Source organism: Euprymna scolopes, chromosome 18 (assembly GCF_053919585.1).
Source record: "Euprymna scolopes isolate OS-2025 chromosome 18, ASM5391958v1, whole genome shotgun sequence".
Lineage (NCBI taxonomy): Eukaryota > Metazoa > Mollusca > Cephalopoda > Sepiida > Sepiolidae > Euprymna > Euprymna scolopes.
This window is the reverse complement of record NC_136499.1, coordinates 126,398,250-126,426,018: the sequence shown is the minus strand read 5'-3', so window position 1 is coordinate 126,426,018 and position 27,769 is coordinate 126,398,250. Positions and strand designations below refer to the sequence as shown.

At 36.4% G+C, this 27,769-nt stretch overlaps 1 protein-coding gene and 1 long non-coding RNA gene across 2 annotated transcripts in view; one reads left to right on the top strand and one right to left on the bottom strand.

Moving 5' to 3' along the window:
- Window positions 1-4,833: 4,833 nt before the first annotated feature.
- LOC145297812 (uncharacterized) overlaps window positions 4,834-27,769 on the top strand; it is a 97,757-nt gene continuing 74,821 nt past the window's right edge. The window contains exon 1 of the long non-coding RNA XR_013870333.1: window positions 4,834-5,133. This is a non-coding gene — a long non-coding RNA (uncharacterized LOC145297812). The remainder of the gene's footprint in view (window positions 5,134-27,769) is intronic.
- Window positions 14,913-18,944, bottom strand: LOC145297811 (uncharacterized). The gene is made up of 2 exons (XM_080144123.1): window positions 18,051-18,944; window positions 14,913-15,123 (listed from the first exon to the last, which is right to left on the bottom strand). Exons 1-2 carry the CDS (start codon window positions 18,838-18,840, stop codon window positions 15,062-15,064), a joined length of 852 nt encoding a protein of 283 aa, XP_080000249.1. The 5' UTR covers window positions 18,841-18,944; the 3' UTR covers window positions 14,913-15,061.

The window sequence follows — 27,769 nt, the reverse complement described above, 5'->3', positions numbered from 1 at the left end:
AAACTACGTTAGTCTGTCAGGCTGAAGTTTGAAATATCAATTTCCGCCGCTATTTAGTTTTAAATAGGGATTTTTTCACAAAACGTGCGTGTTTAATGGACGCACCTTACAAATTCGCGCTGGTCTCGCATGATTCAGTGATTTTTGTTGATTCATTAAATAAAAAACAACAAGTTTAGAAAAACAGAAATAAAAGAACAGTTTTTTTTTAGTGTTGTTCTTTATCAACTGTGTGTTAACGGTTAAGTTTTATTTAAAGGCGAAATGCACATACACACACTCATGTATATTAATATATATCTATAATATAAAGCTGAACATCTGTGTGTGTCCCTGGTCATGACTAGGCAACCTCCGTGGCCTTCGGGCCAAGATCAAAGTGTAGTATCTATTCCGGCAGATACTGCAAGCAAAGACCATATGTGGGAGGTAACCCTACATATCAGACCTTGGTCAATGTAGAGGCAACCCTTCATACGAATTGTCACTATCCAGCTCCCATTTCCCACCCATCGGGAGCTGGTCCCCTTTTCCCTCCCCCCCCCCTCCCTCTCTCTCCACATTAAAAAATGGCCTTGTGCCTAATTTGCTCAGTGGGGAAGCAAATAAATACAATCTGTTCCGGCAGATACTGCAAGCAAAGACCCTATGTGGGGGCGACCCCACATATAAGACCTTGGTCAATGTAGGGGCAACCCTTCATACTAATTCTCACTATCCAGCTCCCCTGCTCCCCGGGGAGTTGGTCCCCATTTCCCCTTCACTCCTCACATTAAAAATCGGCCTTGTGCCTAATTTGCTCGGTGGGGGAGCAAATAAATACCTGGTCACGAATAGGCTCCTACATAGTTAACTATTATAGGAAACTGATCACATATAATGATAGAAGATGTATCGAAACACAGGAATGGGTATGTTTGATCTGGCAGAATGATGATTCATTAAAATTGTGGGGTCTGCGTACTCGACTGGTCCACAAAGTATGGAAATAAAAAATTTAAAAATTAAAAAAAAATAAAGTTTGCAAGTGTTTTTGATATAGATGTACATAATAATACTTTGATAAGTATGTTTTAACTTAAATAGGGATGGTATAATAAAATTGTGGGGTTCACGTTCGCACCTGGTCCCCATAGAATGGAAATAGGCACAAACTTTAATAAAGACTTTTCATATCTATCTGCGTAAGTATACTTTGATAATTATGTTTCAGTTTGAAGAAATATGGTATAATAAAATTATGGGGTGTTCGTTCGCGCTTGATCGCATAGGATGGAAATATGTCACAAAGTTTAACAAGGTTTTTTTAATATAGATCCACAGAATATTGTGATAAGTGTTTCCGTGTGAACAGGTATGGTATAATAAATTATGGGGTTTATCTATTTTATTTTTACTTTCATCATATTTTGCTTTGGTTTTGATACCTCTAAATTCGAAGCTATCTCTTTACAACACTTCCTTTTCATAACCTATCATACTTTCATAAATCAGAGTCCATTTTCTGTAGGCTGTTTTTGAACCCAGTCAACGACGGGTACTTTTGCTAGTATATATATATATATATATATATATATATATATATATATATATATATATACGTAAGTTATAAAATATATATGGCAATTAAGCTACACAGACTATTCCGATGAGAATGAATCCTAGCGTGGATGAAACGCGGAATATTCTGTGTAGCTTAATTGCCATATATATTGTATAACTTACTACCTAGCTCTACATATGTATTGAGCACTGTTGAAGTAAATACTTAAAGTTTGCGCATAAATTTGAAAGGAAATAGAGCTTATAATATGAACAAATGATTAATAAAACATGTTAAAAAATATCTTGACATAAATATATATATATGAAATAATATATATATATATATATATATATACAGAGAGAGAGAGAGAGAGAGAGAGAGAGATTTTATTTGTATTACATAAACATTTATATGTCGCTACACATTCATGAGCATGTTTCGGTCAGCCAGTTGCAACTAACTAGAGACCTCCTCAGGCGATGCTGTTTATACAAAAGTAGAGTCTGTAACGAAAATAGAAAACTGAATCAAGTTGGGAGTCACATGCTAATAAAAAAAAGTAAAATTAATGGCATTTAAATAAGTGAAAAAGAAAAAAGAAAAGCAAATAAAAAGAAAAAAAGAAAAGCAAATAAAAAGAAAAATGAATAATAAAAATAAAATTAAACATACATAGAGTCATCCACATATGGTACCGTTTCAAAAAACTTTTTTGACGTCATTCCTGGGGCACCTGGATATAGGATCACGACCTTGAGCTAGGAACGAACCGACTTTCTTTTGACTCGTCTTCACAAGCCAGAATAACGACCGTCCACTTCCGTCACCTGCAACTCCGACCCCCTCTGTAATAATACACATGCCAAGTCTATCAAATGCAAAACGGAACAAAGGCTTGCTTCCAATGAGTTTTGGCGAATGACAAACAAGATCCTAGAAGGATGCGCATCCTCTATCTCGATTATTGAACGGCCCTGAGGTGATTTTGTTAGCATCTGACAAAGCAAAACTCTTTGCTAAGAATTTTGGATCAAACTAAACCCTATGCGATCAGGGCCAACTACCTCATGAGTTTCCTCTCAAGACTGAAAATAATCTGAACGACATTCATACATCTGTTTGTAATGTTACCATACTCATGAAGAACTTTAATAACAGCAAAACAACTGGTCTTGCCAATATTCCAGTCATACTACCCAAAAAGCTGCAACCGGAACTAGCACATATTCTTACAAAGCTGTTCAATCGATGCCTAAAAAAGAAATGCTTCCACACCTAATTAGTCTGCCTAGTATTGAAAAATACTAAAGATCAGTTCTCTGTATCTCAGCACAGACCAACTAGTCTTCTCTGTGTCATGAGTAAGTTACTTGAATCCGTGTTAAATACAGATTGTCAACCATCCTAGCACAAAACAACCTACTCAGTGATATCTACAATTTCCTTTGAATTAATTCAATAAGTATATGAAGTATCTTTGCGTAAATTATTCTTCCTAGATACATAATACGCAGTGGAACGATAAAATTGTCGCCATGGAAAAAACGACATGATTCAATTTCCGTTTGATTAAAAACAATTTTCTTTTTTAGTATTGCAGACCATCCACTATTAGCCAGTTGTATACACATCCCAAGAGTGATGGGAGCCCTCTACTATGTTTGAAAGTGACACAATGTTCAACGAGCGAGATCGATGATGCGCCGCGGTACAACTCATGCTCTCTACTGATTCAAGTTATGATAACAGGACCACTGCCAACACCCTCAAAATGCAAATCTGAACGGTTTAATGCTTGAGGGCACAGCTCAACGCATTGGACGACCCACGGTTATGGTCTTTGCTGTGGTTTCAAATGAGGGCCACATCAAGCCACCTCACATCTTCGAAGTCGGCTTGAAAGTCAACACCAAAATGTATCTAGATGTGCTGAAGAATGTGGTGATCCCCTGGTGCAATCAGGTGGGCGCTGGTAGACCTTGGGTGTGGCAGCAGGACTTGGCGCAGGCCCACATATCCAAAGGGACCCAGGCTTCGCTTCAGAAGGCATGTTATGACTTTGTACCCTTCTCTTACTGGTCCCCTTCCTCCACCGACCCAAACGCGTTGGACTACTTCGTATGGTCATATGTCGAGAACATCACCAACAGGACCTCTCACAACACCCAAACCAGCTTGATCGCCACCATCCGCCGAGTATTCGCCGAACTCCCGTCGGCACTTGTGGGAAAGGTATGCTCCTAGTTCCGGACCCATATCGAGGCGGTGATTGAGCCTGGAAACGGCTACATTGAATAGATATCAGCTCTACTACATAATCAAGTTACCTGATTTATTTTTTGTTTGTTTGTTTGTTTGTTTGTTTGTTTTTTTGTTCAATAAAAGTTTTAAAATAAAAAAAAAGTTGTAGTTTTGTTTTCTTTGGGGGCGACAATTTCATCGTTCTGTCCTGTAGAACTATAACTTAAGTACGCACCGCATTATATTATTATAATAAAACTTTCAAGGATAAATATCCTTAGTTATCTGGAAGATAGAGATTCTAATGTACACTTTGTATAATAGCGTTTTTATATAGAAAGAAAATAATTTTATTGACTAATCACATCCTTATTTGTATTTATTTAGTGTTGATCATTATGGATTTTATAATTTTTTTATTAGTTTTTATAAGATTTATTAGTTTTTATAAGTTTGTATCAAGTTCCATGTCTTTAGAGCAACAATTAACAGAATAGTTTAATAGAGACCGATCCTCATACACGCACAGGTTGGTTGAGTGTTTTTGTTTTACGGCATATCAACCCTTTTCAGGTTATTTAATGCTGAATCCAGTGATTTTGAAGAAAAGATTTTGATAGAATATTTGTTTTTTTTTTCAAGTCGGTTTCTATTTAACCCATAGTTGGGACCCTAACAGGTACTACCACTCCGGGTCAGAGTGGACCTGGGAGCAATTGCAATTAAGGTGTAGCTCCTCACTCACTAAAACCCGCAAGCTGGCGCCTCACCATCTGATATAGTTTAAGGTCATATCCAGGACCTACACGCACAGACAAGATCACTTATTTATATATTTCAAAGACACACCATGGTTTCATTGGCGTAGATTGATCTTTTGTCATTTAAAAGCCGCTAAAAATCCATTCAAATCATCAGCGGTCTTACGAAATGAAAACAAATCAAAGAATGGAGTTCAAAACGAATTCATGGACAAGTCTTACCCGTAAATTCGCTTAAGAGTTCCTTTTCAAGCATAAACTGCACCACCCAATCATCATCTTTACATTTGAGTACATCTTGAAAAAAACAAAACAAAAAAACATCCGTTATCAACAGTTATATTATTACAAACAATAATTGGTTACGATTAAACCCCATATTAGCATACACTCTACGTTCCACCTTGTTGGGGGGACGCATCCCTATAACCAGGAATAATGAACTATTCCATGACGTCACTTCCGTCCATGACGTCACTTCCGGGTAACGAGAAGCGGTCTACGGAGTCGATGACAGACACGCGAAGTGAATGGTCGTTCACAGCTAGTTCTGCCATGAGCAAAGATATTGTTCAGTTCCCGATTGTATGTATTATTTTGATACATATTTAATTGTTACTGTGTCTTTATCGTTTTTTATTCAACCACTAATACCACAACACATTGAAACGGTACTTCCTTCAAAATGAACGCTTTATCAGTGCGCAATTTACTCGAATTGGGACGTAATAAAGTTTTATACAAAAAGAATGAATCATTCGCAAAAATTTAGATATGTCCGAGTTGTGTGTAGTTTTTAACATTAGTTATTAGATATAAATTAAATAATTGATTCTTGTGCGGGATTCCTCCCCTATGAAAAAAAAAAGAAAGAAAAATTTATATCATGTACGTACCCGATACAAAAAAAAAATCATATTCCAAAATTCACGTAAATTAATCAAGGAGTTTTTAAGCGAATTTGAGTTTTTTTCCAATGACTCCATTTCCCATGTTAAGAATGGCTTTCAAAAATTGTAGTTATCTCCTTTGTTCCTTCAGACTGTTTTCAAGATTGTGTCGCGAGATCGTCGCGTATAGTACATTTGATTTTATTATTTAAAAATAAAACTTATTGCTGAATTTACATGATTTTTGGTGTATTATATTGTCTTTCCACCACGGGTACTGCATCATACAGCTTTTTCTTTATTTTTATGAGGGTGAGTTTTGGACAAGTACCAAGTATTCTTCAAATTTCAGCGTCTTTAGGCTACAAGGTTCCATTGCAACACTATTTTCTAATCTCAGGCGGCATCATGCTACCTTGCTAGACAGCTGCGATGAGTCATGTGGCGTTCACACTAGTTAAGAATTTCAGATGTTCCAAATGTTTGCCTATCAGAAAGAAAATAAATCTCTCAACAAAATAGAAATGGCAGTTGCCGAAATACTGTCTGACTAAAGTCAATGGAAATCTCGCCAAGCAATCTTACGTCGAAAAGGAATTAAAAAACAAAGTCTAATTTCGACAATTGTCTTGTTTGATTTTGGTGGAGAGAGGGGGATGAGAGGACTACCCAAATAGCTGATAAGGAGTATTTTGTTTAGAAAAAAAAAAAGAAAACAAAGAGAGAAACAACCTCGTGAAAGGAAAAGAAAGAAAAGGAAAAGAAAGAAAAGGAAAAAAGATTATAGAAGAGAAGTGCTAATCTCAGAGAAACAGGGACACAGTAAGTGGTTTTCATAAAAATCATTTGTTTTCGAAGATAGGGGAGGCCTTGCTTTTTTTTTTTTTTTTTTACACAGTGATCACCACTTATCAAGGCCCGGAAGCGACTCAAGGATAAGGGTTATTGCAAGTACATTACGTTAGTGTGGAGATTTGATGAAGTGTTTACTTAAGGGGGCGGTTCATTAGGAATTTGTTAACATTGGATTTTTACATGGAGTTCACCGCTTATCAAGGCACAATGGCCACTCAGGGATAAGGATTATTGTGTGTGCAGCAATCAAAGGGATAGTGTAGCAATAGTATTGGAGAATTGGTAAGGTGTCATTACTTAGGGGGGGGGCGGTTCATCAGGAATTTGTTTGTGTTGGACTGGCATCGAAACAACACAGTTCGGCTTTGGACCGACAGCTCATAGCTGAAGACTCCCGAAAGAGCAAATGGAAAGAAGAGACTTTCCACACGATCAGCTGAGTTGACAGACACAAACCTTGTCTTGCATGGAAAATCGAATTAAGTTGAAAATCCTGCATCCAATAATATTAGTTTGTTCTTTTTAAATTAAAGAAAAAAAAAACAAGTTACTTAACTTGGCTTTTCACGAACTGTATCTGAAATTATTTTCGGTAAATTTTTAGATTAGGTCCACCTCTTGTTAGAATTGAGAGTAACACAATTTGTTTCGGATCTACAATGAAACCCAGGACCGCTGCAAGAAAGGTGGGCTCTCTCTACCGTGCTAGAAAACTACTAACACCCGAAAGTATCCTGTACCTCTATAAGGCAACCATTCGCCCATGTATGGAGTATTTGCTGTCATATTTGGGCTGGTGCATCGGCTGCTAGTCTCTCGCTCCTTGACAAGGTTCAAAACAGAGTCGCAAATCTGATAGGCCCTAAACTGGCATCTAAGATTCAGCCTCTGTCCCATCGACGAAACGTTGCAACCCTCTGCCTGTTCTACAAGTATTTTAATGGTGAATGCTCTGATGAACTGCAAGCATTTGTGCCCCCACGACGTGAACACCCTCGACAGACCCGACAGGCTGCAAAATCCCACCCCCACACTGTAGAGATCCCTAGATGTAAAAGATCTTTCTACTCCAGTAGTTTCTTCCCCAGAACCGCTAGACTTTGGAATTCAATTCCAGGTCCCTGCTTCCCCAACTGTACTGACGTGCAGAAGTTCAAGTGCAACGTGAACTGACATCTTGCTGCCCAAATCCCTACATAGTACCCCAGTAGTTGTTGCCCCTGATAGTATCCCCCTACACCAAAGTAGCAATGTGCCTTGTTTGGGGTGAAAATGTAATAAAAAAAAAGAAATATCCAAACTACATCATGAGAGAAGCGGCATATCAGCATTCTGGTGCAGGGGTGAATAATAGGTCCTAAAGTGTATCATAATGACCATTGAGAAGGTTGTAGGCCCAAATTAGATGACCATGTAATTGTTGGAGCTCAACGGAAGAAAAGGTTAAGCTTTATGAGAGGGTAGATTCCATAGATACTGCACCGTTTGAGTAGCCAGTCTTTGAACTTTCTCCAGATGCTGGATATCAGGAGCAGAGGTCTGGACATCATATTCTAACAATGGTCTGACGAAGGAGACATACTACTGTACACTCATTAACCCTTATCCTCGAGTGGCCTCCGGGCCTTGATAAGTGGTGACTCCTATGTAAAAAAAAAAAAAAAAATCACCAGAGCATCTACGAAGTAGGAACTCTATCACAACGTCGGACAACAGGCGGCCAGCTAACGTGTTAAAGGTATTGCCACACAGACTTGGGGTCATGCGCTTTTTGTGCCCCATGGGTATTAGAACGATTTCCAGTGACCAGTGAGTGACTGGTTACATTTTGAGAGGCCCATCACTAGACGAAGTTAAAAGTATCACCACGGGAACTTAGGGTTGGTGCGCATCTTCTTGTCCGCATGCACGACCTGCCCCCAGAGGGATTACATTTATGGCCCCATGACACAAGATCGTGCGTAACCCCCTCTTAGTCTATACTAGCCTGGGGGGCCGGCGTTGTCCGGGTGTTTGTAGGTGTGTATTGAACAATAAAAAAAAAAGTTGTCGTAGGCAGGCAGGCTCGAACCCGTGACGTGAAGGCGGAAAAGAAAGTGGGTGTGTGTAAGAGCGTTAGTTGAGCAAAAAAAAAAAAAAAAAAAGAAAAGAAAAAAAAAGAAAAAAGAAAAAAAAAAAAAGAAAAAAGAAGGAAAATTGCGAGCGCAAAAAAAAAAAAAACGATCTTATCGATGCGGCCACCGTGATTGCAACGTCATAGCCGGTCGAAATAACGTATTTTATGCGACGTCGTTGACGCGAGCTTTGAATGACTTGGAAAAATGTGGGCGAAAAAATCGACCCCTCCTTGTAGAAAACAGTCCAGTTGAGGGTGAAGGAATAAATGTTTTTAGCACATTTTTCGATATTTGTCGTCCGAAGGGTCGAGCTTCAAAGCGATACCGATCGTTTTGAAAATCCACCGCCTCTGTAGAAAATTTTAGACATACATACATACATACATGATGGTTGCAACGTCTTGTCAGACGAGTGCCACTCCCTCAGACATTTAAAATCCATGAGCCCAAATGCCTGAGGGAGTATCTATACAAACATGATGTTACAGAGTCTTAGCTTTGTACGACAGCTAAGTCTCTCTCTCGGTTCAAAATGTTGAGATCCAGCAACAAGCAAGAGCAAGATAGCCAGCAACAAATTAAACTGCAGACCAGCTTAATGCGGGTACTGGTCTCCCGCTTTATGGTTTTTTAAATCAGAGATTTGCTTCTCCTAGAAAGGTTGCCTTCACCACGGCTTACGGGAGCCCTCTCTACCCCAATACACATATACACACACACAAATATACATACATACATACATACATACATACATACATGCATTTAAACAGACAGGTGAGATTTATATTATAGATTACATATTTGAATATGCAAATATTTGATATTTGCACTCAATTTGATCCACTGAAACAGGATTCCCTGGATTTAAATTTGTTAAATTTGAGAAATTTTCTGTAATTAAAACAATGTAATTGCTTTAGATCAGAATTGAATTAAGGATTCTAAGCATAAGGTTTAGTACAATTATCTATTCAAAAGAAACATTGGTGGGGATAAAACCTGTGCAGTTTTATTTATTTATTTATTTATTGAGGGGGAGCGGTCTACTTTTATGAGATTATGTGTAGTTTTAGGATTTAGGCGTAATGATAAGCATATTTAGGTCACATTCTTAAGAAGTTAGCATGGCTCGGAGATGGGGGATCATTTTACATTAAATTTATATGCAAAATTAACGCCCAACTTTGAATTCTTAAATATTTGTTGCTATTTGTTCTTCAAACGTAATCTAAAAAAAAAAAAGTGGAATCTCATTTAATCTACAATAATAACACACTGATTCCCGCGTGCTTGTTATTAGCAGTGGGTAATATTAAAGATGGCGGTCAAATGTGACATCAGCACATTTTGACCGGTGTTAAGCAATATAATAAAATGTGGCAAGAAACCATGGAATTTCAAGTTCAAATAAATCAAACTCAAAAATCTCTGAAAAAAATAAAATATTATCAGTTTTCTAAAACTCTTCTAATTTATAAAAATCACTATGCCTGTCTGTCTGTCACTATATTTCCAAACTCTATCTCCCCTGAAACTAAAAGTCGCAGAGCGGCGCTAGGGGCCTCAAATGATTGGATTTTTTATGGACCGTTCTTTTATGGTTAAAATATTTTTAAAGGGGTCAAAAAAGGGTCAAAATAAAAATATTTTTATACATTTTGCACATTCATCTTAGTTTATTTTTAATTAGTTCATAAGCGTGTCACGTTGGTACAGTGGTAACGTCATCAGCTACAGTTTTGATTTCGATTTCAATTCTAGCCGATGGCACCCAAAATACTTCTTTTTTTTTTTAGTTTTGAAATCACGACTGTGTAATAATATCTACGAAATCTGAACACATTAAAATTTAAGCGTATTTCACGACTGGGCAAAGCCGGGTGCCCCCCCCTTCCTCGCTAGTTAACGATAATTAGTAAATTAAAACCTTAAGATACCGAATAAAAAAAAAATGTACAGACTTTTTTAAAAACTAAAAATTGCGGATACCTATTCTGCCTTGACAGATTTCAAAATAGACTTTGTAGCCTAGTAGGAATGCCCTTTTCTCTTTCCTGCAACCTCTTTCCCACAAAAGAGACGTTGCGAGCCTGTCTCTGCTTTATCGTTATTTTCATGGCAAGTGCTCGTCTGAGCTCCAATCTATGCCCTTGTCAAACTTTCACGAAAAAGACTCGTCTAGTTGAAACCACTATCAATAATTGCATCCACTCTTTATCTGCGTCTAAACCTAAACGTAGATTCCATGAACAAAGTTTCTTTCTTAGAACTGTTCCGTTTTCCGGCTTTCCAGATTACTACAGTTTGATCGTCTTCAAGTCCAATGTAAACAAGTTCTTGATCAGCCATCCCCTTAAGTAATCCAATTTACCTGATTCCCACTACTTAGGATTACTACATTTTCCCATTGACTACCGTACATTCATTAACCCCTATCTTCGAGTGGTATCCGGGCCTTGATAAGTGGTGGCGCCTTTCTAAAAAAAGAAAAAAAAAGTGTCTCCCTCAAAACGGATTTACGATATAAAGAAGTGTCTCACTTAGAAGTAAACACATATCCCACTGATTTTCATAAAAGTACGGATCACGGGAATTGTAATAATTTCGTTTAATTAATTTAATTTGGTTATAATAAAAAGGGAAATGCTTATTTAACTAGAATACTTTTTTTAATGTACACAAATGAGATTTTAGTTATTTTCTCGAAAAAAGTTTCATCTTGAACTTTGTATAATTTTTTTTTTCATTCAGTAATACTCTGAAATTATTGATGACGTCAATTTACGTATCCATAGTTTTTTTCTTTAGAATTTGAAATACAACTTTTGTAAAATGTTGTTCGAAAATCAATTTTGGATATTACATTAATCGAATTATTCTTAAATTTTATTATACATTCAAGAAAAAGCTGAAGCAATTTTTATTAGTAGTTAAATAGAATTTAAATTTGAAAGAAAATGATTATTCATTAATGAAAACTTATAAAATTACTTTTTATTTATTTATTTATTTATTTATTTGCCGTTCTGTTCATCCACACCTTTTCAAATTAATCGTAAATTATTTTTTCTTGGTGACCTGGGACCTCAATGTTTTCACTTTTTTATTTTTTATTTTTAAGATTAAAAACTTCCTTATACTGATATTTACGTTCATGTGTACAAGAGAAATATTATAATATAGTATTTAAAATTTTCCCAGGAACTGTTATTATTAAAATCATAGAAGTGTGTGTGTGTGTGTGTGTGTGTGTGTGTGTGTGTGTGTGTGTGTGTGTGTGTGTGTGTGTGTGTGTTTACAATTATATTAATATTTTTGTTATTAAAATATTGGTAAATTTTCAGATTAGGTCCACCTCCACAATCTTCTTTTCAATGACGACTTTTAAAGGTTTCCGACTATGCTGAATACGAAAATCGCATTGGAAATTTGCAGAAATAAGTAGTTATCCAGATATGAAAAGTTGTATTATGCATTGTATTCTTTGGCGGCCATCTTTTTTACGCGCGTGCGCGCGCACCATGAACAAATCTACTCATCTATGACTGACACTGCACGCGCGTAAAAAAAGATGGCCGCCAAAGAATACAATGCATAATACAACTTTTTATATCTCGATAACTTCTTATTTCTGTAAAATTTCAATGCGATTTTCGTATTCAGCATAGTCGAAAACCGTTAAAAAGTGTCATTTAAAAGAAAATTGTGCAGGTAGACCTAATCTAAAAAAATACCAAAATATTAAATAAACAATGCTTTATTCAATCATAATAGCATTAGTTCGATAAATTAATGTTTCTTCGAGTTATATTGATTTCATTAGGTACGGACAAAAATAAACAAATAAAGATGGCGGACCAAGTTTTGAAAGCCGATTTATCATCATTTTTTGTATGTTTCCGACTACTTTTTGATTGTATTTGAAAAATTAGAAACTAAAGTTAATTTTTAAAAAGATAAAACGAATATTTGTGCACAAAAAAAGTTATGAAAAATGTTTTCACGGCAAGCTAACCAATTCAGCTAAATTTTGAAGTTAAATAAATTCATTGTAAAAATCCTTTAAAAAAATAAGTATTGGCTTTCTTGGTCTATTCCAAATATAATTAGTAAAGTGAAGTCTTAAGATATTGAATTAAATTAAAGAAAAAACACCTTGTTTGTACCAAAAAATAGCTTAATTAGCACCAACACCGAGTGATTCTGCCGTTCGCAAAAGCACAACAAACGGTAGTTTTGTAAACACGGATTATATGGAAGCTCAAAATCTAACACAGTCGAAAAGTTATCTTAGAATGACGTCATGTACTTACGAGGAGGGGGGGAGTGCTGGGTTTCTCCACCACCCCCGAAACGTGCATCCGTAGATTTCTATCCTGGACGTTTGTATCATTTTTACCATTTTTTAATTTAATTATTTTTCTATGTTCCTGTTTTTAAATTATTATTTTTTTAATTATTGGCCAATATGATATAAAAATTATGTTACACCGAATGTTTCACATTCATTCAAGCAAGGAAAACATTAAAATCTTACATATAAAAATTATGCGAAACCTGTAATTTTTTTTTAAAAAGTAGAAATATTTTTTGCTATTATAATTTTTTTGTGTGAAAATATTGAATAAACAATGCTTAATTCAGTGATAATATTGGTAGTTCGAGAAGTTTGTTTTTTCCTCGAGTTATATCGAATTCATTAATACAGACTTTAGTGGCGTTTATCGTCATGTTCTTGTAAAAATCAAATATTTTTATTGTTATATTTTACGATGTTTTATTTTCATAAAAAGAAAAAAAAATTCATTCATTTTTTTTTTAATTACTGAAACCCATAACTTTAGTAAAGATATTTTTTGTTTAAACAAAATAATACATTTCCACTAAGATTTAGATAAAAAATAATTTGTTCATTATATTCTTCGATCATTGTTTGATAAATACTGAAAATTTCATTAAAATTGGTTAATTTCCTGATTTTTGATGAATTTTTAAGTAAGGGGGGGGACAAAATATTTATTCATTTTGAGCATCGGCATTCATTTTGCACGTACCTAGATTTCATTAACACGAACTTTGATTTATTCTACAATGCTTTATTTTCATAAAATATTTTTTTTAAATAAATTCATGATTTTTTTTAGTATTTAAAACTATAACTTTAGCAAAGATGTTTACATAAAATAATACATTTTCACTAAGATTTCAAATAAAAGTTATAGGTTCATTATATTCTGTAATTATTAATTAATAAATGTTAAAAATTTCATTAAAATTGGTTGTCTGATTTTTGGTGAATGTTTAAGTAAAGGGAGGGATCAAAATGTTTATATGCCTCCCTCTTTTTTGTATTCCGCAATCCATTGTTGGGGGTGGACAGATAATATCTTTGGTGCTTGTTAAGATAGAGTCGACAGATCGATTTTTTATTCTGTCTTTTTAAGCAAAAACAATATTGCGTACTTACTTGTCATGTCAAAAATAGTTATATATACAAAACATTACGACAATTCATCGGGTATAAAGTTATTCATAGTTAAAAGTAATTTTTACGGACAATTGGGTAAAATTGAATTTTTCTTAGATGTTATAAAGTAGATGGTGAAGAGTTCACATACAGGGAACATAACAATGGCTTCCGATATATGTAGACTATAGCGATAGATTTTTTTTAACTAAAAATAAAAAAAAGCAGTTGTTCTACGTGATGAATTTTCGTAATTTTTGGATATATTGCTATTTTCGACATGACAATTAAACAGTCACGCGCAGAAAACCTTTTCAGGGCAGGTGCTAAAGTGAAGAAAAAAAAAACGGTAAAAATATGATAATAGTGGTCACAGGCTTATAACATATTCCTCTGAAAAGGGCACTTTTAAAACAAGAGTAAAAGAGGCAGGTACTTGAGCGCCCCTAGCACTCCCCCTCCCTGCATGTCCCTACAGTTAAATACGTAATATCGTCGACTTTATCTTAACAAGCACCATATCTTTTCTAGATGTAGTTTTTAATTGGGGAATCACTACTTATCAAGTCCCAACGACCACTTGAGAATAAAGGTTAATGAATGTCGGGTAAACATTCAACTAACACCGTGATGATCGGTTATGGCGGAACTTGGGTAAGGTTTGATTATTTATTCTTGAAAACGTCCATGTTATAGCCAGCTAGGAAGCAGCCCCGCTGTGTTGTGTTCTACAGACGGACAGTTCTAGGAAAGAAACTTTGTTCATGGAATTTTGTTTTAGTTTTAGGTATTGATAGAGAGCAGAAGAAATTGATAGTTGTTGGAGGGAAACGAGTATTTCTTTTGGCATTCGTGGAAGTTAACCTGACAGAACTTGAAAGGCGGCACACCGAGCTCAAACTGCGTACCTACGACTACTACATTGCGTCATTTCAACTACTTATACGATTTAAAAATAGGTCTTGTTGAATAGAGTGATAAATGGCTGAGTAATGCGAAGGTTGTCGGCCTTGGTAATGGTACACTGCAATCTGTTTTTGTGATGAAAAGAGAGACCAACGAGAACAGAATAAGGCAAAGAGTGGAGTAACTGCTCAAGTGGGCTGTACAGGAAGTAGGAAAAGGGAGATAATCAACGGATGTTGATGGGAGAGTTCTTCTGATTTTACCACATTTTCCGCCGCTCAGGGAAAGTCCAGGTCAGTCAGCTTCTTAGGGACCAGGTCGCTGCAGTAGTCTATTTCGGCTGAAATAGGAAACAAAGAGAAAAGATATAAGAGTTCAATGTTGGTAATTTTCCTCTAGGTACCGAGGTTTCCGACGAACTCTAGAGGAGCGTCGCGGATTGGTTGCATCATATAGGATCGGAGAGGGCCTCGAATTATCGTCTTGGAAGGTTGATTGAGGACAAGGAGGAGCGAGATTCTCCACGATAGAGTTAGCAGTGTCAGTAGGGTTTACCATAAGAAGGTGTTCAGGTTCCTCGAGTGTCGAAGGGAGTATGTTGGGTTGGTCATTTGGCAGAGCACATGGTGGGTCAGAAAGGGTGGAATCTGATTCCAGAAGTGGCTGGGAATGAATTGCTTCTTCTGCTAAGGGAGCAATATGACGAAGAGATACAGTAGTTTCTCTTCCATTATTAAGCCGTACGTGGGCATAGTTCGGATTCACATCCAGGATCTCAACTGTTTCCACCGAGGGCTCATATTTACTACCGAGCACGTGTCGCTTCAGGAGAGCAGATTTAGATTTTGTCATCCATGTCGGTATAGATTCACCTGTAGACGATTTTCTGGGGAAGGTAAACATGCGTTCGTGAGGGGTACAATTAGTAGCAGTGGAGAGCAACGAACGTATACAATGGAGGGCCACGTCTAGAACTTTTTCCCAACTACTAACATGAAGATTATTTGACCGCAGTGCTAAGTTCACTGTTTGCCAGATAATTCCATTGTATCTTTCCACTTGACCATTACCTTGAGGATTGAAGGCGGTAGTTCTGCTCGTGGCAATTCGCCGGGAATTTAGGAATTCCTTTAGTTCATCCGACATGAAGGCCGTGCCCCGGTCAGAGTGCACAAAAGATGGATTTCCAAAAACGGAGAATAGGTTGGTCAAATGCTTCTTTACCGTAGCTGCTGAGACGTCTGCGCAAGGGTAGGCGAACGGGAAACGAGAATATTCATCCACAATGGTCAGTATGTACCTGTTGCGAGAGTTGGAAGGTAGAGGTCCTTTGAAATCCATACTTAGTCTCTCGAACGGTTTGCTCGCCTTTATGAGGGGTTGGGAGCACACTTTAATAAATCTTGGTTTTATCTCGGAACACACCTGGCAAGACCTAGTCATAGCCCTTATGTCTTCCACCGAGTAGGGCAAGTTCTTACTTCGAATGAAATGCAGCATTCGAGTCACTCCAGGGTGACATAAGCTCCTGTGTAGATCGAACAATTTGTTATTCATTTTTGCGGATGAACAAATTCGAGACAGTGCATCGGCGGCCGCGTTTTGTTTTCCGGGGCGATACACTATATCGTAGCTGAAGCAGGCAAGCTCTAATTTCCACCTAGTAATTTTCTCATTTTTTATTTTGCTTTTACCTTTAGGGTTTAGCATGAAGGAGACAGATTTTTGGTCGGTGATGAGCTTGAAATGCTTCCCGAGTAGCAAGTGTCGCCATTTTCTGATCGCTTCTACAATGGCATAGGCTTCTTTTTCTACAGCAGAATGCTTTTGTTCTGTAGGCGTTAGGGTTCTTGAAAAGAAAGCCGCGGGCCGACCGTTTTGGGTTAGTGAAGCAGCAATAGCATGTTCGGAAGCATCCGTTTCAATTTCAAGGGGGGAGTCCGAGTCTATACTAGTCAGCGAGGATTTGGCAATTTCTTTTTTTTAGGTGGAAGAAAGCATCCGACTGTCTCTCAGAGAGGGGAAAACTAGTTACTCTAGTCAGAGGATGTAATTTCTCAGAAAAATTGGGTATCCACCTTGAATAGTGGGAGAACATTCCCATCGCTCGACGGAGGGAAGAGAGGTTTTTTGGTACTGGTAGGTCCATCAATCCTTTAAGTCTGTCAGGGTCGGGTTTTACTGACCCTTTACTTATGCTATACCCAAGCAAATTCACGGAGCCGAGTGAATAGTAGCATTTACTTGCATTCAAAGTTAAGCCATACTTTGCCACACTATCCAGGAATCTTTTCAAATTGTTGTCATGGTCCGCCTGGTTTCGTCCACATATAGTGACATTATCAATATAAGCGTAGGTACCTAGAAGGTTTTCACGCTTTATCATGTCATCCATCACTCGCTGGAAACTCGCCACACCATTGGTCACTCCGAAAGGGATTCGACGAAACTGATACAGGGACCCAGCAGCTTCAAAGGCTGTATATTTCCGCTCTTCGGGTTTTATCGCGACTTGATGATAAGCACTTGTCAGGTCTAATGTGCTAAATACTTGGTAGCTGGCAATCTCGTTCACCATGTCCTCTATCCGCGGAAGGGGGTAAGCATCCAATAACGTAAAGCGGTTTATTGTCTGCGAATAGTCGACGACAAGTCTTTTCTTGTGATTTTCAGGCGATATTACTAGTGATTGGGCTCGCCAAGGGGATTGCGAGGGTTCTATAATGCCTTCTTTCAGCATACGTTTTACTTCTGACTGAATGAATTTCGAGTCAGGTAGGCTATGTCTTCTGGATTTTATAGCTACCGGACGGCAGTCTGAAGTTAGATTCGCAAAAAGGGAGGGATAGCCAATGTTGTTCATAGCAGTAAGTCCACACACAGTAAGGGGAGTAAGTGATCCCCCAAAAGGTATTTCTAATGAAGAAAGTCGACATAGAAAATCATGCCCGAGAATGACATCGCAGCACAAGTCTGGCATAACAGAAAGCCTCACCTTATGGTATTCTCTATCTTTCAAACGGAGGGATGCTATACAATGTCCTAAGGTACTGGATGAATGGGAACTGCTAGCCATGAAGATTCGTTCAGTACTTGGCGAGATAGCGAGCCCCAGCTTCTTAACTTGGTCCGGGTGTATAAAGTTTTCAGTGCTACCAGTGTCTATGAGTATTTTTACCGTTTTACCCCTTATTCTCCCACATAATGTCGAACGAGACAGGCTTTCCGAAAAATTATGAGTAGAGAGAGAAGCGATAATAGACTTACCGGGGTTGGTAGCAGCGGCGGCGGCGACAACGGCGGACGATTTGCAAACACGTGCGAAATGCCCTTTTTTATTACAGTTCTTACAGAAGGCGTTTCGCGCGGGACACTCAGATCTGTTGTGCTTCCCTCTTCCACAGAAGTAACAGCATGCGACAGCGGCTACTATCCGTTCGGGTGTGGAGGGTGCGGTTGCGGTGATGTTTGTTTCTTCGGCTCGGGTAGACGCGCTTACGGCATTCGTTCGAGAATAGGACGCTAATTGTTTCTGAGCCGTTTCCATAACGAGTGCCTGGTTGTAAGCGGCTTTTAAGTCCAGCGACCCATTCTCTAAAAGTCTTTGTCGAATATAGTTCGATGACATTCCATTTATAAATGCGTCTCGAACGTATTCATCTCTCGCTTGCGTCTCCGAGACGGCACGAAATTCACAATCCTTGGCAAGGGTTTTTAACGACTGTAAATATTGGTCGATGCTTTCGTCCGTTTGTTGACGGCGAGTGGCCAAAAGATGCCTACAAAAGATGCTATTTTTAGGCTGAATAAAAATGGTGTCCAGTATGTCCATCGCGGAATTGAAACAGTCCACGTCAGAAATATTCTTGAAGATAGTTGGAGAGACGAGATTAACGAGGAGGCTGAATTTAAGCCTGTCAGTCAGAGGAGTTTGTTGACTTTCACCGGCAGCGTCGAGAAAGATGGCAAACGATTTTTTCCAATGTGTCCAGATATCTGCGGCGTCGGGTTGGCTGGGATCTAGATGTAGCCGTTCTGGTTTTAAATATTTCTCCATAGTGAGGAGAGGATATAGTTCAATAAATTGTGATGAAAAGAGAGACCAACGAGAACAGAATAAGGCAAAGAGTGGAGTAACTGCTCAAGTGGGCTGTACAGGAAGTAGGAAAAGGGAGATAATCAACGGATGTTGATGGGAGAGTTCTTCTGATTTTACCACAGTTTTATTTACGTAGTTAATCTTGCAAGGCCACCAGGTGGCGCCCCAGTCGCCATTGCGTCAAAGAAAGAAACCAAGCACGTGTTTTTCTTTTTTCTTTCTTCCTTTCTTTCTTATCACTTGTTTCTTTTTCGCCGCCTTTGTTATTTGTTGTTCTCTTTTTTTTTACCTACAATTTTGTATTTATTGATTTAATTTCATTTATGTTCAATATATATATATATATATATATATATATATATATATATATATATATATATATATATATATATATATATATATATATATATATATATATATATAAAACGTTGAACTCGTCCAGGAACGATTGGATTACTTGTCCTAGTTAATCTTCTCGTTTAAAGCGCAGGAAACCATTTTTAAAGTAAAATAATAATTAAAAAAAAAATTTAAAAAAATAAGTAAACAAATAAACACTATTTTACCATTTTTTTTTTTTTTTTTTTTACTGAGTGAAAAGTTTTCAACTGCAAAATAGTAAAATTTTCTTTCTTTGCACTTTAATTAGACAATCCTATTTAATTTTCCGGAGTGTGGATTTTATCCTCGCACCGCCCCCCCCCCCCAAAAAAAAATCAACAGAGATTAGACCATTCCTATAATGAGCTCATCCTTGTTGATTGTGGTGTAATGCTGCATTGCTGCTGCTGCTTATGTGCAGTTCTATGAGGTTAACGCTCCTAGGCTTTGCCTTCTAACTTTGAGAAGGGTTATTTTATTGTTTATCGTATGAGGCGCCCTTACCTAGGAATGCCGATAGGGCTGCCTATGCTCATTTTTGCAGGGTGTGCTGACTTCTCAATCCCGCTTTCCGACCCTGGTGTCACAGTTCTTGCAGTGGCAGGAAACTAAATGCCTTGATTTCCTTTAAAGAACTAACAACCATTTTTAAAGCAAAATAAAAATAAAAAAATCAAAATAACTAAACAAGAATTATTTTACCATTTTTTTTTTCAGAATAAGTGAAAAGTTTTCGACTTCGAAAATAATAAAATAGTGTTTTCTTTCTGAGAATCAGACAATTATAAACTTCGATGGATTTTACAGTCTTGAATTTTTTTAGATTATGGTTGATTGTTTTACTTGTTTTGATCCGATTATTGTTCTCATCATCTTGTGTGTTATTTGTCCAACGCTTCGGTCCGTGTAGCTTCCGACCTTCGTAAGGAATGCTGGTCGCTGTCTTGGTAAAGAAATGGAGAAAAATTACTCCGTAAATGATTTCGTGTTTTTGGAGTTGCTTTGTTTTTGTTTTTTGGGGTTTTTTTTCTTTTGTTTTTTTGTCATACGTGTGAAAAAAAGAAAATGGCTTGAATACCAACAGCTAAAATCGAAACTTAGCTATCAGATAAGTACTGATCTAAGCACTTATGTATTAGCTACAACATTGAATCTGATGAATCTTTACAGTAAAATTGTGCAGGCATCTTATCTAGATTTAAATCTGATATATATATATATATATATAAAACTACTTAATTTACTCACATAAAATTAATATACGAAAGTATAGATTTATGAGTAAACTTTAATTATTTACTTCGAAAGTGCTCAATACGTAGGTAGAGCTAGTTAGTAATTTATAAAATATATATGGCGATTAAGCCTGAAGAGTCCTAAAGTGGATGAAACGCGGAATATTCAGTGTAGCTTAATCGCCATATATATTTTATAAATTACTATATATATATATATATATATATATATATATATATATATATATATATATATATATATATATATAGGGGTTGCAAATCTAACTCTTCTACACATATAGTCTTGGAAGTTTTTTAACCTTTAAAACTATATAAAAATACTGATTTAATTTTTATATTGATTTATTTGTTTTTATTTATATTTTTTATTTAATTTTTTATCATTCATTGGAAAATTATTACGTCAATAAGTCATTTAATCATCTGCAGTCGCTTCTTTCTTGAATTAATGTCCTAATGTTATTTCATATATATATATGTGTGTGTGTGTGTGTGTGTGTGTGTGTGTGTGTGTGTGTGTGTAATATATACATACATATATATATATATATATATATATATATATATGTATGTATATATTATATTATGATTGTTGAGCTGGATTAAATCCGACGATATGAAATAAAATGGAGGTGGAAGGACCTGGATACTCAACGTTTCGCCCGATTTATGCGGGCTTCTTCAAGAGGGTCAATGACCATCCCTCTTGAAGAAGCCCGCATAAATCGGGCGAAACGTTGAGTATCCAGGTCCTTCCACCTCCATTTTATTTCATATTATATTATATATGTGTATATATATGTGTATAATATATATATATATGTGTGTGTATAATATATATATATATGTGTATAATATATATATATATATATATATATATATATATATATATATATATATATATATATATATGTATAATATATATATATATATTTAGTACATTTATTCTTGAATTAATGTCCTAATGTTATTTCAGGGATCATCAGTTGTTTACCATGAAACTGTTTTGGAGATTTAAAAACAAAATGATTCATTAAATCATGGCTCAGTTGGCAGTGGTGATCAAACATCCCCCCTTAATAACAAGAACAACAAATATTTCGAATATTTGATCTAGTTTTTTGCTCAGATTAATTTGGCTAACCTATTCATGCTATTAAAAAATGTACTTCTTACCTATGACATCGTCCTTGTCTATAAATTCAAAATGGATATATATTTTTTGTTTTTAATTTTAATTTTATTTTATATGTATGTATGTACGTATGTATGTATGTATGTATGTATGTATGTTTGGTGAGGAGGGTGGCTAGTCTCCCTGAAGGATTAAAAACAAGACCTTCCAAAGGGCGAATGCACCCTTTTTCGGGGTCAACGGCCAACTAGCACCGTGTGTGTTTTTGTGTATGTATATGTGTGTTGGGGTGGAGAGGGCTCCCGTAAGCCGTGGTGAAGGCAACCTTTCTAGGAGAAGCAAATCTCTGATTTAAAAAACCATAAAGCGGGAGACCAGTACCCGCATTAAGCTGGTCTGCAGTTTAACTTGTTGCTGGCTATCTTGCTCTTGCTTGTTGCTGTATCTAAACATTTTGAACCGAGAGAGAGACTTAGCTGTTGTACAAAGCTAAGACTCTGTAACATCATCTATATATAGATACTTCCTCAGGCATTTGTCTATTAAAATGGTCCTGTGGCGATGGAAGTCATTTTTGGGCTCATGGACTTTAAGTGTCTGAGGGAGTGGCACTCGTCTGACAAGACGTTGCAATCATCATGTATGCATGTAAAGTGTGTCAATGTTTCAGCTGTCTGTAGAATCCAGGTTGACGGATACATCGCACGAAACAAAGGTCAAAGTAACTGATACCAGGATCTGAAAACTATTTTTCTGTTTCTTATTGATATTTATTTAAATATTTCTTCTCTCTCTCTCTCTCTCTCTCTCTCTCTCTCTCTCTCTCTCTCTCTCTCTCTCTCTCTCTCTTTGCGATGTGATCTTTTCTTCTTCCTGCTACATCTTATTCACGAGTCTATGCTCTATTGTTATTTTCTTGGCAGGTGCTCGTCTTAGATTAAATTTTTAGCCCCTGCAAAATAATCACACTAAACCCCTCATAATCTTAATATATATTAAAATAAATGTCTACCCTAAAGTATAGTTTACCACGCCACAAGATTTGTGATAGGGCCAAGATAAACCGCAGTAAGTCAGTCAGACTGCGGTTGGGCACCTGGAATGGCAATGCAAACCTCCCGGCGCCCTTCAGCTGGACGGATGGCCCGGTTCGGGACAGAGGGAGACACTGGATTAACAGACAGGTTTGCATTCAAGGGAGGTTTGGGAATGTCGGACTTGAAGTGTCATCGAAACGCCGAGAGGCTGGTCTTCCTGAGCCACTACCTTCAAGAAGAGCAAGTGTGGCACCTCGCGATTACTACTGCCTTTCCCTGACCTCATTCTCGACCCCTTCATCGAGTCGTCGCAGGCCGCGTGGCGATTCAGCCTTCCTGAAAGAGTGCCGAGCAGCGCTAAAATGACTACCAAGGTCCAGCAACCTTGTGACTGCTACCTGTAGGGAACTCTACAGAGTTCCAAAGTCTAGCAGTTCTGGGGAAGAAACTACTGGAGTAGAAGGCTTTCTTACGCCCAAGGATCTCTACTGTGTAGGTGTGGGATTTAGCTGCTTGTCGGGTTGTCTGGGTTATTCACGTCGAGGGGGTACAAGTGCTTGTAGTTCGTCAGAGCATTCACCATTAAAGTATTTGTAGAACAGGCAGAGGGATGCAGCATTTCGTCGATGGGACAGAGGCTGAAGCCTAGATGACAGTTTAGAGGAAGTACTTTCGGATAATGTGTTCTTGGCCATTGCTATTGTTGGTAGAAAAGGTTTCTTGTAATTATTGAAGGAAACAAGCTTAGTCTTGGCAGCATTGAATGTGACCATCCACACACACACACACACACACACACACACACACACACACACACACATATATATATATATATATATATATATATATATATATATATGGATGGTCACATATATATATATGGCAAAAACAAAAACAAATAAAATATAAATAAATCGCCATATGCCCAAGCAGTGGCGCGAGATGGGTAAGCGGATAAAGAGTTTAGGCTCATTACCGTGGGGTCTCAATTTCGAATCTTTCCAGATTCAGCCACTTTGATAAGTCGTAGACGACGAAACACGTGTCCGTGAATAATTATATTTAAAAAAAATAAAATACATATTTTTACGTATTTTCTTTGAAAAAAAAAATATATATACATAAACTTTCTGTGGCCCCCCCCCCCCAAAAAAAAACTTGTACTTACACCTAAGAATTTACTGTGTAAAAAAATGTAAAACTTTCATCTTTTCTTGAAGGAAAAAACAAACATTTTGTTGATAAATATTTTGCAATATATATATATATATATATATATATATATATATATATATATATATATATATATATATATATAAAATAAAATAAATACAAATATTTTCAGTCCTTTAAAGGTAGGTTTTTGTTATTTTTGATTATTTACATTCGTATTTTTTCCGGTTTGTTTGATTTTAAAGCGTCTGTTAAAACGCTCGGCTTAAACCGATGATTGCCGGCCTCGTCCGATCTACGCTTGACGGAAATTCCCGAGAATCCGTGCACCAATTATGCAAGAGTATCGAATATTTAAAAATAAGGCAAAACATCTTTCTGTCTTCACGAAATTATTTTTTCACGCTAGAAACATCTTTCGATTACCAAATTGATTTATTCGGGAAGAGGTTTTTTTTTCGAACTTCGGGACGCATAAAAAAAAACTCATCAGGGGAAATAACTCTACTCGTTTCATAAAAAAATCGATGTCGGAAGCAATAATTCCAAATAAATCTAATTAAATATATTATCAATGTAATTGTTATTTAAAGTTGATGAAATAAGAATCTTAAATAGAACAATTAAAACAACTCTGTCTCTAGAACCTTAAACTAACATACAGCTATTTAGTACAATTGATTTTCCTTAATATAATAAACAGATGAGGTGACCTCTTGATCGTATATTTTTGAAAGAATCATACTATATATAGAAGTAAATGAAATACTAAACTAATGGATCTTTTGTGTATGTTAATCAAATTGTGAACAAACAGACAGGAATACGAATTTATATATATATATATAGTCGCTACACTGAACATGCTAAAGTTTCGGAGCAATTGGTTTATTAAAAAAACAAAAGTTCCTCCTCAGGCGACAGAAAGAAAGTTTTACTGCTATTGATAAGCATCTGATTCATAAATCAAACCTATATCGAATATTGACATATATATATATATATATATGTATGTTTTATTTTTTTTTTATTACCGTTTTATTTGTTTGGTTACATATGTTTCGGATGTTGGACCGTGTTTACCATCTAACAGCCTCGTCAGACCTTACAGAAATGGTTGGTTAATATTAGGAAGAATTGTTTTGAGAAGGAATACGAGAGAAAAAAGAGGGACAGAAAACGGAGGGGGTAGGAGATAATAGGGGGCGGGTAATGACAAAATTGCAGTTTGGAAGGTTAAAATATATTAGGTTGTATTGTGTGTGTGGGTGTAGCAGATTCAAGTAGGATTGGGTGGAGATATGTGGATATAGGGAGGGGGAGATGGAGAGAGGATGGTAAAGAGAAAAAAGAGGGGGTAATGAGAGGAGGAGGGAAATAGGAGTTTCAAAATTGGGGTTTTTAAATTTTGACTACTTTTTTTTCCTTGTTCGATAAGGTATATTAATTAGATGAGAGGGAGAGAGAGGGGAGGGAGAGAGATAGATGGAGGAAAGGGAGAGAGAGGGAAAGGGTTAGTGTAGCTGTCATTTTTGGCAGTTACAATGTTTCATTTACGGTTTTCGTGGTCGCTGTTAATTTCATAGTGGGTTGTTTTTAAGCAGTTAAGAGTTAATACAGACGTTGACGCACGCATAAAACATATACATACATCTAACACACCAATATGTAGACATATAGGCACACACATATAAAGACAGTGCTCATGCAGACGTACATGGATCTACATGCAGACATATACACACATACACGCAACTCTCGTACACATACATATACTCGCATATATATACAGATATAGATAAAGCTCACACATATATAAATATATACATACACACACCCATCCATATACATATACGTGGATATACAGATCTCCAGTAAGAAGTAGATGCACAAATACACATACACAGACACAGACATATACATACAAGTACATACACACGCACGGGCTCATGCACACGTATACACAATTACATAAAAATACATATTTATAAAATATAAGCATACAGACCTATATATGCACATATATATACACATATACACAAATATATACATATACATACATGCATATATATATATATGTGTGTGTGTGTGTGTGTGTGTGTGTGTGTGTGTGTGTGTGTGTGTGTGTGTGTGTGTGTGTGTGTGTGTGTGTGTGTTTCAATATTCGATATAGATAAACTAGAACTCAAAAATATGTATTCAGAGATTTTAATAGTATTTCATTCAATTTTTTTTTCGTTGCATTTCGTTCTTTTTACTGATGACGTAATCCAACCTTGTTTTGTTTCTTATAGAAGTATGACGTCATACTGGATTCTGCGTGTAAGGAAAAAACCAAATCCATGAATCGTTCTAATATTATATTGACACTTTTGTATGGCAAGCAAGCCAAAATTTATTTGTTAAAATGTATCAGAGAGAGAGAGAAAGAGAGAGAAAGAGAGCAATAGAGAAAGATAATGGGGGTAGAGAGAGAGAGAGAGAGAGAGAGAGAGAGGGGGAGAGAGAGAAATAGAAATAGAAAGAGAGAGAGAAAGCGATCTTACAGCGAAAAGGAAAAAGACAAAGAAGTGATTAGAAAGCGTGAAAGAAAGGGCAGAGGAGGAGAGAAGAAAAGAAGAGAGAGTGGGAGGAGTGATGAAGGAGAGGATGCGAAACAGAAAAGAAGGAGAAAGAGAGAAATAGAAAAATAGAAGAAATGAAATAAATAAGAGGGAGAGAAGGCAAGGGAGATAAATGGGTGTTAAAGCGAGAAAAAAAACAACAAAGAAGTGATTAGAAAGCGGGGGAACAAAGAGAGCGTGTGCCAGAAGGAGAAGACGAAGGAGAAAATGGAGAGAAAGAGAGGGAGGGAGAAAAACAGAAGAAAGGAACAAGAGAAAAAGTACAAAAAAAAGAGAGAAGGCGCAAGAGCGGGGGAATTAGAGAGAAAGAGAGAGAGTTCAAATGGTTTACAAATTTTCAGTTACGGACACAATACTCAACACGGTTATGCTTGGAGAAAAACAGGATATATCAACATCATGGCTACCATAAAAGTGACTTGGCGGATGTCTTACAGGCTAAAGATGGATAAATAAAGCCGACCTTATCACAAAAAGAGGACATTTAACCGTTTTTATTCCCATGAAAAGAAAAATAGAGAATCCAAATAGTTGAACTAATCCTACAAAAAAGACGTCACGTGGCGTTGGTGACGTCATTTCGGCGTGAATTCTTGGGTTGATTTGCCATATATGTTGTATCACTTTCACTGGCGGATTGCGAAAATCTTCAGATGAACTCCAACGTAACTACCTGATTCTGAAAGGCGAAGAAACTAATGCAAAAAAGAAACAAGCAAAAAAGAAACTAATGCAAAAAAGAAACTAATGCAAAAAAGAAACTAATGCAAAAAAGAAACAAGCAAAAAAGAAACTAATGCAAAAAAGAAACAAGCCAAAAAAGAAACTAATGCAAAAAAGAAACTAATGCAAAAAAGAAACTAATGCAAAAAAGAAACAAGCAAAAAAGAAACAAGCAAAAAAGAAACAATGCAAAAAAGAAACAAGCAAAAAAGAAACTAATGCAAAAAAGAAACTAATGCAAAAAAGAAACAAGCAAAAAAGAAACTAATGCAAAAAAGAAACAAGCAAAAAAGAAACTAATGCAAAAAAGAAACCAGAAAAAAAGAAACAAGCAAAAAAGAAACTAATGCAAAAAAGAAACAAGCAAAAAAGAAACTAATGCAAAAAAGAAACTAATGCAAAAAAGACACAAGCAAAAAAGAAACTAATGCAAAAAAGAAACAAGCAAAAAAGAAACAAATGCAAAAAAGAAACTAATGCAAAAAAGAAACAAGCAAAAAAGAAACAAATGCAAGAAAGAAACTAATGCAAAAAAGAAACAAGCAAAAAAGAAACTAA